Genomic DNA, 16961 nt, shown 5'->3' on the forward strand with positions numbered 1-16961 from the left:
GGGGGCTGCGGGGCGGCTCCCCAGCACCGAGCCCGCAGCCGCCCCCCTCCAAGGGCCAATTTCTCACGCTCAACATCCCAAGCCGACAGGAAAAAAAAATATAAGAACGTAACAAAATAAAACAGAATACCACCGAATAAAATAAAGGGCGCGGGGGGGTGGGGGGGGAAAGGAAGGTCTGCATCCATTTGAAGCCGACAACTTAAATTAATACGGGGCTTGACAGAGAATGATGCTCTATTTCTGGCTCAGTCACCGTCCCTGGATCTTCCTTAATATTTAATGAAAGTCGCTGAGTTGCTCTAATTTTGCTACATAAAGGTTTACACTAGCAGACAGAGTTAAATATCCCCGCTCGGGCGGTGTGAGACTTGGCTGGCGAGCAGAGGGGAGGAAAGGGAAGGGAAGGGGGGAAAAGCAGTGAATTCTCATCCGAGAATCCGGTGCGAACATTTAATCTTTGCTCCTGTTGTCAGTTTTATTGACTCCTCGCATGTTGGAGCTTGTAAAATATTTAAAAAAGCGGTCTCCCGCTTCCTCCTTCCCTTTCAACACTCCCGCTTAGGACCAATTTGGTCCAGTTTGGAGACGGGAGGGGAGGGCAGTGCCTGACTCCTGACCTCCCAGTCTCCGCGGAGGATGCGCTCCCCGCGCTGACATTAAAGCAGGTAGCGGTGCCCCCGTTTGGGACACACACCTCGTCCCCAAAGCTTCAGCTTCGCTGCCCTCCCTCAGTGGTTGGGAAGAGATTTCCCTATTACAGCTCAGCTATATTTTCCATAGGAATCCCTAAAAAGGTAACAGCTGCCCGCCAGGTTCTGCTACTATTTATACCTATTTTCAGTGTTATTTCTCCTCGGAGCTCTGCTTTTCCCGAGGTAAACCGCAGGCCCGGGCCCCTAAACAGAAAAACATTCCTTAGAGCACCTTCTCCAACTTTCATCATAAGAACATTATCCTCTGTCTCTCCATCCGTCACCATCGCAGCCTGAGCGAGATCGGAGTGCTCAGAAAGCCACCCAAAGTTATACTCCCGTTAAAAAAAAAAAAAAAAAAGCACAGCGAATTACCCGCAATGAGTTTGTTCCCCTTTCCGTTGTTATCGGCGGTTATAGGGACAACGCGCCTCTGCTGGGGTCCCTCGGCAGCGCCCCAGTTCCCGCAGACCCCCATTGTTCTGGGTTTGATGGGCAAAGTCCCCTTCCTGCCTGGGACCAGAGACGTGTCTCTCTCAGAGGCAGCTACTTCCCAGCCCTCCTACTGCCATCTATTTTTTTTTTTTTTTTTTTGATTTTAAGTCCGATTTCTGTGTCTGATTTTCAACAGGGCACCTCCAGGAATTGTCTTGCTTTGCTAGAGCAACCTGTGCCTGTTCTCCAGCGAGGAGTCCTGCCGGGGGATGGGGAGAGGGAACTGGGGAGAAAATGAGTTATCGTTGATAAAGGGATGCTGCAACGCAGGACTCCGAGCTGTAATTTTTATATTAAGGTCGTGCTCTTTTACTAGGTTTATATGCCAATGAGGCGTTCCCGGTTTACCAAATTTATACAAATCTCTCCTTAATTGGTAATCACAGATGCTGTAATTTAAGACCCCCAGCTACAGAGCTTTCATATTAGCTGCTGATCTATTACTGTAAATCGTCTGAAATAATCAACTCCAGGGAGTGGGGTAGAGAGAGATCCTCGCTCTAAAATATCATCGCTTGCACATCATTTTCACTCGAGAAATGATTTATCTTGGACACCACTATAAACAACACAACTCTCTCACAAACACACACACAATGGCAGCCGCACTGCTGCTGACATGTTTATTGTAATAAATCAAGAAAGGGGGAAGAAAAAAAAAAAAAAAAAGGTTGCGAGGAGAGAGAGGGAGAGGGAGAGAGAGGAATATTCCTAAAAATATCAATGAAATGCCTCGATGGGTATAAACACACATACCACCATGTGAAGAGAAATGGGAGGAAATGAAGACGGCTATTTGTCACATTTTACGACAATAACATTAATAACAAACAATAAATTTACATGGACATATAGACACGCTAGGAATTGGGAAGCCCCTGCTACTTACAATAATCCAGCCCTCGGCGTGGCTTCGTGGTTCCTGAGAATTGTTTTATTGCAGACTCCTCTCCCTCTCCCTCTCCCTCTCTCCTCCTCTCCCCCTCTTTCTCTCTCTCCCTCTCGCTCTTTCTCTCTTTTTTTTCCTCGGCTATAGGCTTGTTTTTTAAAGGACAGTTGAATTTCACGTCAGACACAAGGAGACCATGTCTGCGATTTTCCTGACGAATACATATCTATTCTGCAACCTCTGCATTAATTATTTAATGAATCACGTGATGGGGAAGGGGGAAGGGGGTCTCTCCGTTTCATACTCAAAGGACCACTGTGACCTTCCACCGGAACAGTATTTTTTTAAAGAAGTTTCGAACTGAACGAAGCTTTTCTGGATGGACAGAGACACACACTCCCCCCCTCCAGGGCTGCTCGCCCGCCTGCCTGGCACGGCCGTGCCAGCGGGGGATGAGGATGCGCAGAGGGCACCCACCTCTCGGCCACTTCTCCCTTAAAGGGCACGATTTGGGGTTTATTTCTCCATCCCCTCTCCTGCCTGGAGCTGGGGAGCATTTAAACCTAAACCCAGAACTAGACCTTTCCTGGAGGTTGGCTTTGCTGGTTCAGCCAAGGTGCGTCGTGATTTTTTTTTTTCCCCTTTTTTTCTCTCCACGCTGCGAGTTTTATGACAGTCTTGTACTGAATAGCACAACTGTTTTAGAGTCTAAACCAGCTGAGAATATTTATCCTCCCGGTTTTAAAGAGCTCAGCCCTCCCTTCCCCTCACTTCCAGGCCTTTTCTCCCCGCTGCTGTGATTGTTTGGCCGGACTTTATTGAATTAAAAAAAAAAAAAAAAATCAAATTTTGACTCTGAAGGGAACTGCCAAGTACAAGGATCCTGGAAGGAAAAAAAAAAAAAAAAAAAAAAAAGAGGAAAAAGAAAGGGATCAGTAACAAAGGAGCGGTTGGGAAAGGCCGCGGAGCTGCCGAGCAGGCAGCGCGCGCTGCCCTGGCACAGCGCTGCCTGCGGGCAGCCAAGGCGCGGCCCCGCCGGTCCCCACGTCCACGGGGGAGGCGGCGGGGGGGGGGGGGGGGGGAGGAATTGTCACCCCAGAAAAGGCAGCGAGTACAACCTGAAAGCCTCAGGCCCGCGTCCCAGCGCCCCCGGGTCTCCCAGTGCCGGAGGCGGGGGGTGGGGGGTAAGGCAGAGTCTCCCCCACCACCACCCCCCCAAAGCACCCCAACATCCCTACACCCACACCGGGACCCGAAGTGTCCCCCCCGCCGCCTGGAGGGAGTATTAAATGTAAAAATTAATTTTAAAAGCCTACAAGCAGGGTTTTCCCCTCCTTTTAAGCCGAGCCTAAGGGGCTGGGAGGGGAGTGGGGGGTTTCTGGGTTCCCCCCGGCCAGGAAGGAGCGAGGGGGGAAGCGCTTCGTTTTCAAAAGCCCTCGATTATTTCTGAATCGATTTTATCGAGTAAAAGCGGTTGTCGGAAGAGAGACGTTTGGTCAAGGTGTGGGAGGAAGCGGGGGAAAAATCCGATTAAAAGGGGCTCCCGTCGCTGGGGGGTGGTGGTGGTGTCCCACGAGGGAGGAAACTTCGGGGGGGGCTTTTATGGGAACTTCAGGTCAATTGAGAAGCCGCAACTTTCGCTTCACAGAACCACTTCTTTTTTTTTTCTTTTTTTTTTTTTTTTTCCGCCTTAGTCATAAAACGAAGTGTCCCTGTGAATGGAGCGAGGCAAATAAATGAAAAATAAAATAATAATGAAAATAAAAAAAAAGGAACAGAGCCATCCCAGGCAGCAAATGAGGCACATACCGCCCTCTGCACCTCCGCTGGCGTTTTGGGGTTTGTTTGATGCAAAATAAGCACCCATTTCGGTTTTGGTTTTGTTTTGGTTTTTTTTTTTTTTTTTTTTTAAAGCCCCCAGTTCAAAGGGTCGGAAACGCGGCCATAAACAGCGGCTTCGCCCTCCGAGGTGCCGTGATCAAAGCCGTTTTCTTTCTAAAGATAAAATGAACGTTTATATAGTGAGAAAGCGAGATTGATTTACGGATTTAAACACGCCGTTCTTATTGCGGATCATAAATCTGTCACCGGGGCTGAGAAACTCCCAACTCGCTCGCCGAGCCGCCTTTAAAGCGACCCAGCGCTATAACCGGGGCAGCACGACCCCCCCACACCCCCCCCAATCCCCCTGTACCGGGCAGAACCACCCTCCCCCCAATATCCATGCATATATAAATAAATTTACACATATATATTTGTTTTTACTTCCTCTATACCCCTTCTCTCTAGTAGCTACATCTCAGTGGATTTGGGTTACGCGATTTTTCTCACACAAGAACCCTCTTTTTTTGTCCGATTTTGGGACCAAGAGGAAACAAAGGGGTTCAGCAGCCCGACCGGGGGGGTGGGTGGGGGTAGGTGGGATGGGGGATGCCATCTCGGGGATCCCTGGACCCGGTGGGATCCCCCGCGCCTCTCCGCGCTTCTCCGCGCAGCTCCGCGCCGGCAGCTGGGTACAGAGAAGCTTTTGAGAGCGTCGTGGGCAGGGGCGAAGCGGGAGGAGGTGCGGGGGGGGCGAGGAGGGGGGGGGGGGGGGGTTAGTGGGGGTGGAGGATGGAGAAGGACTCTCGGAAACAAAGGAATTTCTGAAAATGAGAGGAGAGATGAGCCGCGGGACGAGGGAAGCGGCGGCGGGTTGGGGGCTTTGCTCCTTCGGGTAAGGGTTGGGGTTGTTTTTCCCCAAATTATTTTTGGAAAACCAGCGGCTTGTTCTGCACAGGGAAATCACGGCAGCTTCCCCCGCGCCGCTCTCCCTCTCGCCTCTTTTTTTTTTTTTTTTTTTTTTTCTTACAAAAAAAAAGCAAACAAACAGGCAAACAGCGGGGGCTTTGGGAACTGAAATCGGAAGGGAAAGCGGCTGCCGGGCCCGGGCTCGGAAACAGAACGATTAAACCGTGAGAAAGCAGAAATAAACCCATTCCTAAGTCCCTTCTGCTCTCCTTTCTTCCTCCATCTTTTCCTTCCGCGGCCCGAGGCCGCGGGGAGGGTCGGGGCCGGCGGGACTCCGCACACGCGGAGTTTTGCTGAACTGCGGGGCTGAGCACAATGTCCAGCCTCGGGGAGGTCAAGGGGTTTGCGAGGTCACTCCCCGGCTGTAATACACAGCTAATCGCCTAGAAAACGTGTCCTCTGCGTGAACTCTCTCCCCCGAGCGGGGCTTGCCAGCGCTGGGGTTTGTCTCCCCAATTTTCACCCCTTTCCTTCGCCACGGTATTCCCGCACCGCTCCCGGGACGGGAAAACAACAACACCCCCCCACCCCCCACACCCCCGGAGCATCAGCACCCCCAGGACACCCAAATCCTGCGACAAAGACACCCCCCAGGACACCCGCACCACTCGGGACACCCACACACCTCGGGATATTCCGCACCACCCGGGACACCCGCACCCCTCAGGACACCCTCACCCCGGGACACCGCACCCCGGGACACCCGCACCCCCGGCGCTTTGTCCCCTTTGGGACATTTTGCTAATCTCTCCCCAAACCGGCCCGTCACACGGGCAGAGAGACCTTGCTCGGAAAAAAAAAATAAAATAAAATAAAATGAAAGGGGAAAAAAGGGAGAAAAAATAATAAAAAGAAAGGAACCAAGCGGGGTGCCGCCCCAGCCCCCCCTCTCCCCCCCCAGGTCCCACCGCCCCGCAGCAAAGCTCCGCAGGGCCGAGACCCAAAGCACGCACAGCCTCAAGTCGAGGAGGAAAAAAACCCACAAACCCAAACCCCAAAACCCTTCTCGCCACAAGAAACCCGCCTGCAAACTTTCTCTGCCCGCTCCCTCGCTCAGACCGGTCAAAATAAAACGAGAAAACAGAAGGAAAACCCCGCACAAGAATTCACGTGTTGTTTTTCTTTCTGCCTTTTTTTTCTTTTTTTAGCTCCTTTTTTTTTTTTTTTTTTCTTTTGCTTTCCCCCAGCTTTCTCGTGAAAGGAGGCAATAAACCGATCAGAAATGCATGCCAAGAGAGCAGCTCTGTTACCTGGTTCGCTCCCACATCCTTTTTCCAACGCCCCAGAGACGGCCCTCATGGTTTGGGTGGTTTCTTCCAAAGTGAGAGGTCTGGGGGAGGGGGTGGCTTGGGGGGCTTTTGGTTTAGTTTTTCTCCCCCAAAAATAAAGCTTTCACCTTTACGATCCAGATTTTATTATTAATATTATTATTTCCCCTGAAGAATCTTGTAGGACTCCGGGTGCTTTTTTCCCAACAGACGGTCTGCGGAGATTTGCTGTTGAATAACAATGGGAAAAGGATAAGTATTTAAAGAAAAGAAGTGATTAATGATTTTCTGTATAATTCTCGCATTTTTCTTGGCTTCTGTCTGCTTATAATGGCTGTGAACTTTTAGGTCCTATAGAAATCTTCTTTTCTCCCCCTTCTATTCTATTCATACTTTCCAGCTTTGATTTGCTTCTATAGACCCCGCATTCCTGGAAGCATATGTTTGGGTTTTTTTTTTTAAGGAACGATTTTTGCCATTCTTAGAAGCACTATCTTGAAAATAACACCCTCTTTACAACCCCAGCAGATCAAAGAGAGAAACAGTAAAATAAAATGCAGCAACAACAACAAAACACCCCAACCTCAGGCGTTTCAATAAAATACAGCCCTTGCCACCCTCCCTGGGGAAAAAAAAAAAAAAAAAAGGAAAAGAAAAGAAAAGAAACTTTAAATGTTTGCAGTTGCTACCTCTGAAACCGCGACAGTTAACCCAAAATACATCCATAAATCCATTTCCTCTACATCAGAGCGTGTAACACATCTGTACCATGTGACTACATTAATATTATTTTTAAGTATTAAAATGTCAATAGAAAGAAAAATCTAACGGCCCTTTGTCTGAGCGGGGGGCAGGGAGACTTTTGGGGACACTTTATTTGCAAGGTGGTCGTGCGGTGACTTACTACAACTACAGGAAAAACATGTAAACAGGCTCTGGCTTTAAATATCGCACACTCTGCCTTTGTTTCTGAATTATGCGGGGCAATATTTCGGTCCTACTGGGGGGTCTCGCAGAATTCTGTGAACATTGAACAAATAAGCAAAAGCTGCGTTGAGTGTGGTTTTTTTTTTAGGGGCAAGTATAAGAAAATGATTATTTTCTTCAGTTGGTGCGGAGGTTTCCTCCCCCTGCGCACAATAGTCTTTTTTTTTTTTTTTTTTTTTTATTTGTAACTTAGAACTGGAATGTTATTTCGTCCTGAACAGTATTTTCGATACTTTCTATGAGAAAGAAAATGAAAATTAATACAAGAGCTGCGGCTCACAAAAGAAGCCATTTGTCTTCTTGATTATCTATTTGCTTGTCAGGCTATGAGCTATCGCAGGAGCCAGCTCCTTTGTAATATAAAAATACACAGAAAACCTGCAAACACCGAGAAACATCTGTGCAAAAATTAGACTCATTAATGCATTAACTACCTTGGAGAAGGAGATTTTTTTTTTTTTTTAATCGAGAAGTCTCTCTAGAGAAATACAACGCTACATCCATTCCATACAGCAAAGCAAAGCGCTAATGACCACCTCTGTTTTGTCTGAGACCAGTTTGGGAAGAGCATATTAATATATGCTTAGAACAAATAAATCATAATATGTAAGGCTTAGCAGTACTTAAGGCTGATATACCCTATAGTCAAACATCTTTTGTTTTCATTAGGGAGTCGAGGCTGTGCCATTGACAACAGAAATCCCTGTAAAAAAAAAGAAACGTGCTGTTTAATTAATTTCTTTAAAATAGATATTTTTTTTTCTCACCAGAACAAAAGGATAACGTTTCCGCCCCGTCCCCCCCAAAAAAAACACACAGGGTCAGTTTCACAATGAAAAAATTTATTTCCAATTGCGCTTTTTCTTTTTTTGTTGTTTTTCTTCCTTTTTTCTGCTATTTACAGGTAACCGCGGACACCACGAAGGACAAAGGGAGGGGATGGAGGCGGCCGGGCCGGGCGGGGGGTTGGGGGGAGCCTCGCCAAACCCCCGCCTCACCCCCTGGTCACCCCCAGAGGGGCGAACCCTCACCCCTCCGGCCTTAATTCGCATTTTCAGTACAAAACTGGGCCAGACAGCGGGAGGGGAGCTTTTCCCCCTCCTCTGCCCCTCACCCTGGGCTGGGGGGGTGAATCCAGGTGCCGCTGTTCATCGCCCAGTTTCTAACCTACTTTTCCCTCTCCCCTCCCACCCCCCTTTCCCAGACTCACAATTAACCTGCTGGACCCCCAAAAATGGCAGGGGGGGTCCTACACCATTCTCCATCCTCTCGCTTTCTTTGTCCACCACCCACTGGATCTAATATTCTTTTTTCTTGCTTTTTTTTTTTTTTTTTACCCCCCACCCCCCACTCCCACGCACGACCAGCGCAGTGTCCGAGAGCTCCCCCCGCTCCCCACGGTCCGTGCACGGCGGGGATTTTGGTTGTGTTTCTTGGGTTTTGGTTTTGTTGGGGTTTTTTTTCCCCCCTCCATCGCAGGGTTGTGCTAGAACCGCCGCGTCTTTGGGATAGCGGCACAGAAACTTTCCGTTCGTGGCTGGTAGGCGAGAAAAGAAAAAGAGGAGGAAAATAAAAAAAAGGAGGGGGGGGAGAGAAAATCCAGTTCGTCTTGAAGAAACTGAGCCTCATTTATTAAAGTGAGCGCTGGTTGTCGAGGTAATAGCAGACATAAGGTCCATCCTTTGTACGGGAGAGTAAACATGACAAATGGGGCAGAGCTTGGCGTGATTAAAGATGAAACAAGGATCCATCTTAGCCAAATCTGAAAACTACCATCTACAGCCTTCTTTTAATGGAAGAGAGGCACAACAGCACAGCTCTGCTTTGTTGCAGCTGAGTCTCCCTCTGTTCCCCCTATAAATAAAGAGCACCCCTCCTTCCCTCGCTTCTTGGAGCATTAAAAAAAAAAAAAAATAAAAATCATGTGTTCCCTACACACACACAAACTCACACCCACAAACACGCACACTCCATCCATCCAAGGAATAGTTATAGGCTGGCGGCTGGTCCATGGGATCGGGTTTGAGATCCTCCTTGTGGGATCTGCAGGCTGGCGGAGGAGCTGGAAGAATTAGACCTGATCTTGGTATTTGGTAACTTGTGATCTTTTTTCCATTTCATCCTCCTGTTCTGGAACCAGATTTTGATCTGGCGCTCGGAGAGGCAGAGGGAGTGGGCGATCTCGACCCTGCGCCTCCGGGTGAGATAGCGGTTATAGTGAAATTCCTTCTCCAGCTCCAGGACTTGCTGCCTGGTGTAGGCTGTGCGGGAGCGTTTCGGTTCCCCTCCTGAGCAATTGGGGTTTACTGAACAAACACAAAGGAGGAAAAAGAAAAAGAAAGAAAAAAAAAGGGGGGGGGGAGGGGGGAAAAGAGCAGAAGAAGAATTACTGAGCTGTTCCTTTAATGGGTCCTTCCCCCCCCCCCAAAAAAAAAGCATTACACATTCTTTTGGTGGGGGGATATACTCAAAAAAATTCACCGCAAACCTTCTAAAAATACACCCAGAACCTATCTCCAAATCTCCACCTCCATCCTCATTGCTTGACGTGTATTCCTGTCTAAACGTTTTTATAAGGTCCCCTAGACACATTTTCCATGCCCTCTACGTGTGTATATACACATTTATACACACACCTCTACTAGAGCATCACTCTATTATCCCCAAATCTTTAAAGTTCCCCCTACACACATGCAAACGGGCAAACACAGACACTCCTTTTTATTAAATATCACACTAAAAAAAAAAAAAAAAAGAAAGGTGGGGGAAGGGAAAATAGTAAAAGTTTACTCAACCCGCCACTTAAATACAAATTACGAAAACATAAAACTTAACTTATGAAGATTCAACAGCCATAAAAAAAGTAGCCTGCAAGAAATTGGAGGAGGATGGTAACAGAGACTTCAAAGGCACATGGCCAAGCAGAGCAATAAAAATTTATGGAGGATGTAATTATACCGCTCTGCAAACAGGCGATCGTAAATCTCCACGAATGGTTATTTTACAACTGGTGCAATAAGATTTCTACAAGACTTTGAGGTGCTACTTAGTATAAAGCAAAGCCACTTTAGTTCACTTACCCGTGCTTACATGGACTTTTTTCATCCAGGGGTAAACTACCGGCTCTTTGCAAGAGGAATTGGAAGGGCTTTGGTTGAGAGAGTTTTGGCTGCAGGAGGGTGGTGGGCTGGGGGTGACCGGCTCGCAGGGATGGTTTGGCTCAGAGAGGTGGCTCTGCAGTCCGGCCGGAGGATGGACATGACCCCGGGGGGATAACACCGCTGCTTGGTGGCCGGAGCTCTGACAGGACGAGTAGAGCTGCTCCTTGCAGGCTGACCGCGGCTGGTACATCGCTTCATGTTGGAAAGTGCTCTCTCGCCTCTGGCTGCTGTAATATTCCGGCGAGTGATTGGGAAGGTAATCGCTGTGGGAATACTCTTCACAGGGTGGGAACTTGGGGTCCACATAGTTGGAGTTGATCAAAAACGAGCTCATGGCCATTAATTTCTTAGAATTGCACACACGAAAAAAAAAATAATATATATATCTCTCCTAAAATTTATTCCTGTCCCCCCCTTTACTCGTTTTCCTGTTTCGTGAAACCCTCCTACTTACTGTCAAGTGAACAAAGTTGGAGTCCATGTGACAGCGCGGGCCAATGGCGAGGTGCCCTGCGATCCCCGGATAAGGAAATCTGCCCAGCCCGGGCTCTCCCGGGGCCCCGAGCATCCCCGGGGAGGCGGCCGGGGGCGCCCGCTCCCCTCCGGCCGCCCCCGGCCCCCACCGCCCCGGGCCCCGCCGGTCCCGGGCTCCGCAGTGCCCCGTGGGCGAACACCGGCCCCCCCCCGGCCCACACCCCTCGGGGGTGTGTCCTGGCTCGGGGAGGGGGGGGGGAACCGGGGGAAAGAAGGGTGGGAAAAATAAAAATTCCCCCCCCCCCCAAAAAAAGGCAAAAAATTTAATTAAAATAGAGGGTAAAAATGATTTTTCAGGGTTTTTTTCAGCACATGATCCATGGCGGTCCCTCCGGGTGGTGGCTGCATCTCATTCCGTGCTAAGGTGATACGGGAAGGGACATTGCGCCCCGAGCTTGGCAGAGATGAATAGGGCTTGTTTGGGATCGATAAGAAATTCATCAGCTAATTCGGGGTACCCGCTCTCCTAAATCACATTTAGCTGTGCTCGGAGATTGACTGGTTTCCCACGCACCGATGGAAAAAAAGGAGCCCGTCCTCCAAGCAAGAAATCAAGGACTTGATGAACAATTACAAAAGCGAATTAGCCCAAGTCCTAATGCATCTTCGCCTCGCCCTTCTCGTAATAAAGACGCTTTAAAAGCCAGAGCAAACCAACAGCCTTTCAAAAGCCACCCCTAATTCCTCAAATTCGTGTTTAAACCTGAAACGCGCAATAAGCTCCTCACAGGAGGCAGGAAAGAAAGCAATAATTTTTTAATTTTGGGTTTTTTTTTCGGTGTCAGTGCTGACATTACACAAATTAAAGCAATAGTGGGATCCTGGCTCTAAAATCGCGGCAATAACGCCCCTGAATCCCCCCCCCTCCCCGCTCCCTCCTTCGCAGCTCAGATTTTATCTCGAAGTGATGATAAAGTTTATCGCAGGAGCTCTGGAGTTGAGCTAAGGTCAAATCCAAAGTATTTCTTTTCAGCTCTAAAACGGTTTTCTGGCTAAGACCTTCTTTTCACCCTTTTATTTAGGGTTCTGGGGGTGTGGGTGGCTTTTTGTTTTGTTTTGTTTTTAAATGCCTTCTGGGTTTGTGACCTGTAGTGTTTGTGTCAACTACATATTCCCCTAGATACGAATTTGTGACCCAACTTCCTTTACACAAATTCGGATCTACAGGGTACATATAGAAGACAGATGCATCCTCCTTGGTCGGAGATCTTCGCCTACCGCCATAATTATCTTCTGGGGAAAGGGGGCAGGGGGGTAAAGTTTTGTAACTCGAGAGATCAAGAATTACTCTAAAGATGGTTAAAAGATTCTCTTTTCAGTGGAAAGACGGTTAATTAAAGTACCGAGTATTCGAATAGCTGATGCTCGATTAGAAAAATTAGAAGTTTTCTACCTTCTCCTCCGTACCTTATAGCTTACCGCTGTGCTAAAAAAATAAATAATCAGCTCCTGGACTGAATATGTAAGTACAGACGCACAACGAGACTCGAATCCAAATAACGGTAGTTTAAAAGCAAAATGCCATAGCTGCGTCCCCCTCCATCCTGAAACAATCCTAATTATTTTCTGATACCCAGCGCCAAGATTTCATCCATTTTTCGTTCCTGGAGGTCAACCAAGGTTTGGGTTTATACGTGCGCGTGCGGATAAATGATACCAAAAAAAAAAAAAAAAAAAAAAAAAAAAGGAAAGAAACAGATGAAAAGAAATACAGAATGTAAAGGCAGATGGGACGACAGGTTTTTTTTTTAATGACAGGCAATTCTTTTTACAACCCGAGAAAAAGATCAAAGGCGTTTCATTTCCGAAAAAGGGATATAAAGCAATAAAATATTCATACTGTCTAGGTAATGAACCTTCATTCGGAACTAATGAGGGTAGCATCATGTTGAGATTTCGTTTAAAATTACAGTTGCCCAAGAGATTAAAAGTATAGCATCCTCCCCCCCTTTTCTTTTTTTTTTTTTGTTTTTGTGCGTGTGTATTTCAAAAGGCAGAACATTTTTTTTTGTCAAGTATCTCCCGCATTAATTACATTTAAATGCCCCAGCAGAGAGGCTATGAGAGAAAAGCTGCGGTTCTCCTACATTAAAATCCCTGAAAAAAAAAAAAATTACAAATATTTCACGAACTCCTATGTTTTACCTAACAAAAAATAGTTACGGCCGAGCGTGAACGTCCCGTAGTTCTCCCGGACACGCGATGCCCCGAGATTTTTCAGGTACTTTAAGGTGAATAGTCGGTTTTCCTCATAAAACGTAACATTCCCGGATAAACAGATAAACGAACCCGTATTATAAGAAATAAACCCAAATGCACCTGAGACAACCCCCCAACCATTTTACACCCCGAAACAAAACGCGGGTTTCCAGCAAAAGACGCGGAGCGAAGCGGAGACCCCTTTTGCACCGAGCGGGGAGTTTCCCACCGCCCCAGCTCAGCAACTCCAACATTTACCTTCCCCTCTAAAACCTGCCATAAAAGTAAGAACCCAAATCAAATCTGCTTGTACAACGCGTAGATAGATGCCATAAAATAATTCTACAGAACCAATCCCATTAGAGCGCTTTTTTTTTTTTTTTCTCTCTCTCTCTCTTAAATTTTATTCTTCCTTTCCAATCCCTTCTCTGATTTATTTTATTGTATTTCCTCGCAGCCGGAACCGTAGCGATCTCCCAACCGAGGTGAAGAGTCAGAATAGAAATAACTAGGCCTATTCCGTATTTTTACCCCCCTCCCACATCCTTAAAAAAAAAAATAAAATAAATAAATCGGGTTTAATTTTCCTTCCCAGTGACACAAGGGGTTTGGTGCCAGCAAACCAGCACCCCTAGCGTTTGCCAGAATTCTTCCCCCCACCACACCTCCAAGAAATCCCCCTTTGCCGCCTCTGATCCCAAATTAAAGGCAGCCCCTCGCTGCCCCCCCACCCCCGCACACCTTTCTCCCTTTCGCTGGGAAACCGCCCCACGTCGCGGAAGTTTCTCACAGCAAATTTCACCCGGGCTCTTTTCCACTTCAAAGGAATCTCAGTCTGGAAGAGGCGGGGGTGGGGTGGGGTGTCCCCCGGACCCCCCGGCCTGTCCTGTCCCGTACCCCCCAAGGGGGGCCGGGGGAGTCCCCAACCCTCCCCAAAAGCCTCCCAAAGGCACCTGCCAGCGCGGGGGGGCGGAGGGGGGGGGGGAGCTGTTAGACCGCTCCTGATGCTGAGTGCCTCTTTGATCGCCCCAAAAGAGGGGGCACTGAGTCCCCCCCAACCCCCCCCCCCCCCCCGCCCAGGTGTAACGCTAGCAGCGGTACCTACCTTGGCAAACCGCGGGTCTTGTCCTCGGAGTAATCCCCGAGGGGTTTAGGACGCTCCCTCAAAACTTGGGAAGGTTTTGCAGGCGGAATCCTATAGAAACCCCCTAAAACTCCCCCCCCCCCCCCCCGAGTCCAGCCTGGGCTATTCTGCTCTCTGCCCCCCGTGTTGCTTTTTCAATGAGATTTTTTCTCTATAAGAACACTAATTTCTCTCTCTTCTCCTTCTTCTTCTTTTTTTTTTCTTTTCTTTCCTTTTTTTTTTTTTTTTTTTTTTTTTTTTGTGGGGTGCCCCCTCCCCCTCTCCCCAGTATAAACCACTATTGTCCTTAAAGGCGAGCGGAACTGCTCCTGGCAGCGCCAGGAGGCCCTCTGAGCATTTTGGGGTGGGAAACCCGCAAGTTTTGGTATTAATCTCATAGTTTGTCAGTCTTTGTTAAACAGCGAGGCGTGTCCGCAGCGCGGCGGCCGCCGAGAGCCGCGCTGACCCGCGCTTCACCCCGCGCTCCCTCCGCGTCGCTCCGCGCTTTCATTTTTAGGGCTTTTTTTTTTTTTTTTTTTTTTTTATTTCCCCCCTGGGTATATTCCCCTCCCCCGGAGATCTCGCTCTCCAGTCTGGCAGCAATAAGGATAAGGATTTTTATTATTATTATTTTCCCTTTTGGGAAACCTTTCGGGTTTGTGTATTAAACTGGGATTTCCGCCCCCAGCGAACGGGGAGCGCTGGAGGTCCGAGGTGCTTCTTTAAGGGCAGAACTTTTAATAAGGAGCAACCGGCGCCTCGGCTGCATCTGAGCCGTATAAACGTGCCGAGGGTGAGGTGGAAATTAGCCCACACCTGTTTTGCAACAGGGAAAGGAAGATTTAAGCCTTGCGTGGTTTCCTGGGCAGCCTCGTGTATCCTTTTCATTTTTAATTTAAAAATAAAATATCATGTTTTCACCTAAAACCTGCGCAGCAGCGAGCGAGGAGCGCTGGCGGGGAGGGGGTGAGCATCCCTGCCAGGGGCACCCACCAGTGATCGCCTTTACACCACCAGCCCCAACCTCGCGTTCCTCCCCGCGATAAAGAGGTCATTGGGAACGTAAATCGGGATTAAAAAGCGCATTCAGTTGATTGTCCGGTAGGGAAAAAAAAAAAAAAGGGGGGGGGGGGGGGAAGAGAAGGGGCGGAAGAAGGAAAACCCACCCTGAATTGTGTTCGCAGCGCCTTGGCCGGTACTCAGAGACCCTCACCCCCGGGCCGAGCAGAGGAGATAAATTAGAAATATCCTTGAAAATGATACCTTTAATTTCCTTCCCTCTCTCCTCCCCTCCCTCCCTCGCCCTCTCCCTCCTCACGTCTCTCCAAATGAACCCACTTCACACGAACACGCAGCCTCGCGTCCCTAAATTGAAAGTTAAACGTTATGATGTAGGAGTGGATATTATAAGGAAAGTTGGGAGGTGGTTGGCTTTTTTTTTTTTATTGCTGTGAAATTATACCTGCTTGTTTTAATATCCCGAAAACAAATGGCCTTTATTATCCATTACCTGTTCTATAAACCTGGAGTAGAAATGACTGTTCTAGAGAGATAAGTATAGTAATTACAAGGGCGAAGAGATGGATCACCCAAGTTACAACTAAACGGTAGCCCTTATATAGTGATATTTTATAAATACCAAGCAAATTCATGGCAATTAATTAAACCCGAGCCTTATCGCGCGAAACAAAACGCTTTACGTTCTCTTGAATTTCACCTACTCCATGAATATATCCGCATCGGGAAAGCAAATGGATTTTCCAGAATGCCTTTCCCAGGGCTCTAATATTCTCTCTTTCTCTTCCAAGAAAAATGACCCTTGTTATAAGTATTTAGTCACTGAAAATATTTAAAAGCCGAGGGGGAAAAAAAAGCAAATTTGCAGGGCTTTTTTTTTTTTTTTTTTTCCAGAGGAGTTTGCCTTGCTACGACTGTTTGCTTAAGAAGCTATTGAAAAGATCTTCCCCAGTCCCAGTGCAAATAATATTTAGAGTTTGGAGGGTTCAAAGTCTGGCAGTGTAGAAATAACTTTGAAATGCCAAGGGAAATATTTATTATATCAGTTCATTAAACTGTTGCAATGACCAGAGTGGAGTCACATTTCAAGCAAGAAATATAAAACATTTCATTCAAATTCCGACGGAAAGCGTGCTGCAAAACAAAATTAGCTACTTCAACCGGACCGAGCGACGAAACAGGCACTTAAAAACGCCTTTAAATACATACGCTGAATTTTTTAAAGCCATCAGTCCATTGATTTTGCCTATATATCATTATTCTAGATTTCCTACGATCAAGGTAGAAATGCAAACAGTAAATCACGCACGTTATTCCGTGCAATTCTTTTGGGGTTTTGGATGAGTATTTGCGCTCACACCGAGTACGTATTAAAAACTGTTTGGCGGTGGGGCTGCGGCGCCCGGGGGAGGCGGGAGACAGGCACCTCTCCAAGGGTTTGGGAAGTGTTTCCAAGTAAAGATGTTAGAACACATTTTCACCAACCGTGTCAGACTTTCCCCCCCCCCTCCCTTTCGGTATAATTTAAACCCTCTCCAAACAAAATTGACGCTGGAATGAAAATTATTTTTTAACTGCTCGCGTTAATATCCTAGAGGGACCTCCACGTAATTGGATTTAATAAATGCATTTCCCCCTATATTCTGTTAATTCGACTCCAAATAGCGTTTCAAGGGTTATCTTAGAAAAATACTAAGAAGTCGCTCGGCGTTTCCTCACGGGAGACCCAAATCAATCTACCTTATTTTCTACCGACATCCCACCCCAAATCCTGCACCCCTCTCCCCCCTCGTCTCTCTGGCT

At 47.6% G+C, this 16961-nt stretch overlaps 1 protein-coding gene across 1 annotated transcript; it reads right to left on the reverse strand.

Annotated features, from left to right (window-relative positions):
* Positions 1-7712: 7712 nt before the first annotated feature.
* On the reverse strand, positions 7713-11066 carry HOXB4 (homeobox B4). Its single transcript, XM_082495179.1, has 3 exons — positions 10740-11066; positions 10205-10631; positions 7713-9430 (listed from the first exon to the last, which is right to left on the reverse strand). Exons 1-3 carry the CDS (start codon positions 10851-10853, stop codon positions 9114-9116), a joined length of 858 nt encoding a protein of 285 aa, XP_082351305.1. The 5' UTR covers positions 10854-11066; the 3' UTR covers positions 7713-9113.
* Between the last annotated feature and the right edge of the window lie 5895 nt (positions 11067-16961).

This window comes from Vanellus vanellus (genome assembly GCF_965231255.1).
Source record: "Vanellus vanellus genome assembly, chromosome: 24".
Lineage (NCBI taxonomy): Eukaryota > Metazoa > Chordata > Aves > Charadriiformes > Charadriidae > Vanellus > Vanellus vanellus.

Excerpts from the sequence above, each read along its gene's own strand:
- HOXB4 (XM_082495179.1), bottom strand. The coding sequence starts at position 10,853 with ATGCTCGGGGCCCCGGGAGAGCCCGGGCTGGGCAGATTTCCTTATCCG. Across the intron at positions 10,632-10,739 it reads CCAACTTTGTTCACTTGACA|AAATTAATGGCCATGAGCTC; the intron begins GTAAGTAGGAGG and ends TGCAATTCTAAG. Across the intron at positions 9,431-10,204 it reads AAAAGTCCATGTAAGCACGG|TAAACCCCAATTGCTCAGGA; the intron begins GTAAGTGAACTA and ends GTGTTTGTTCAG.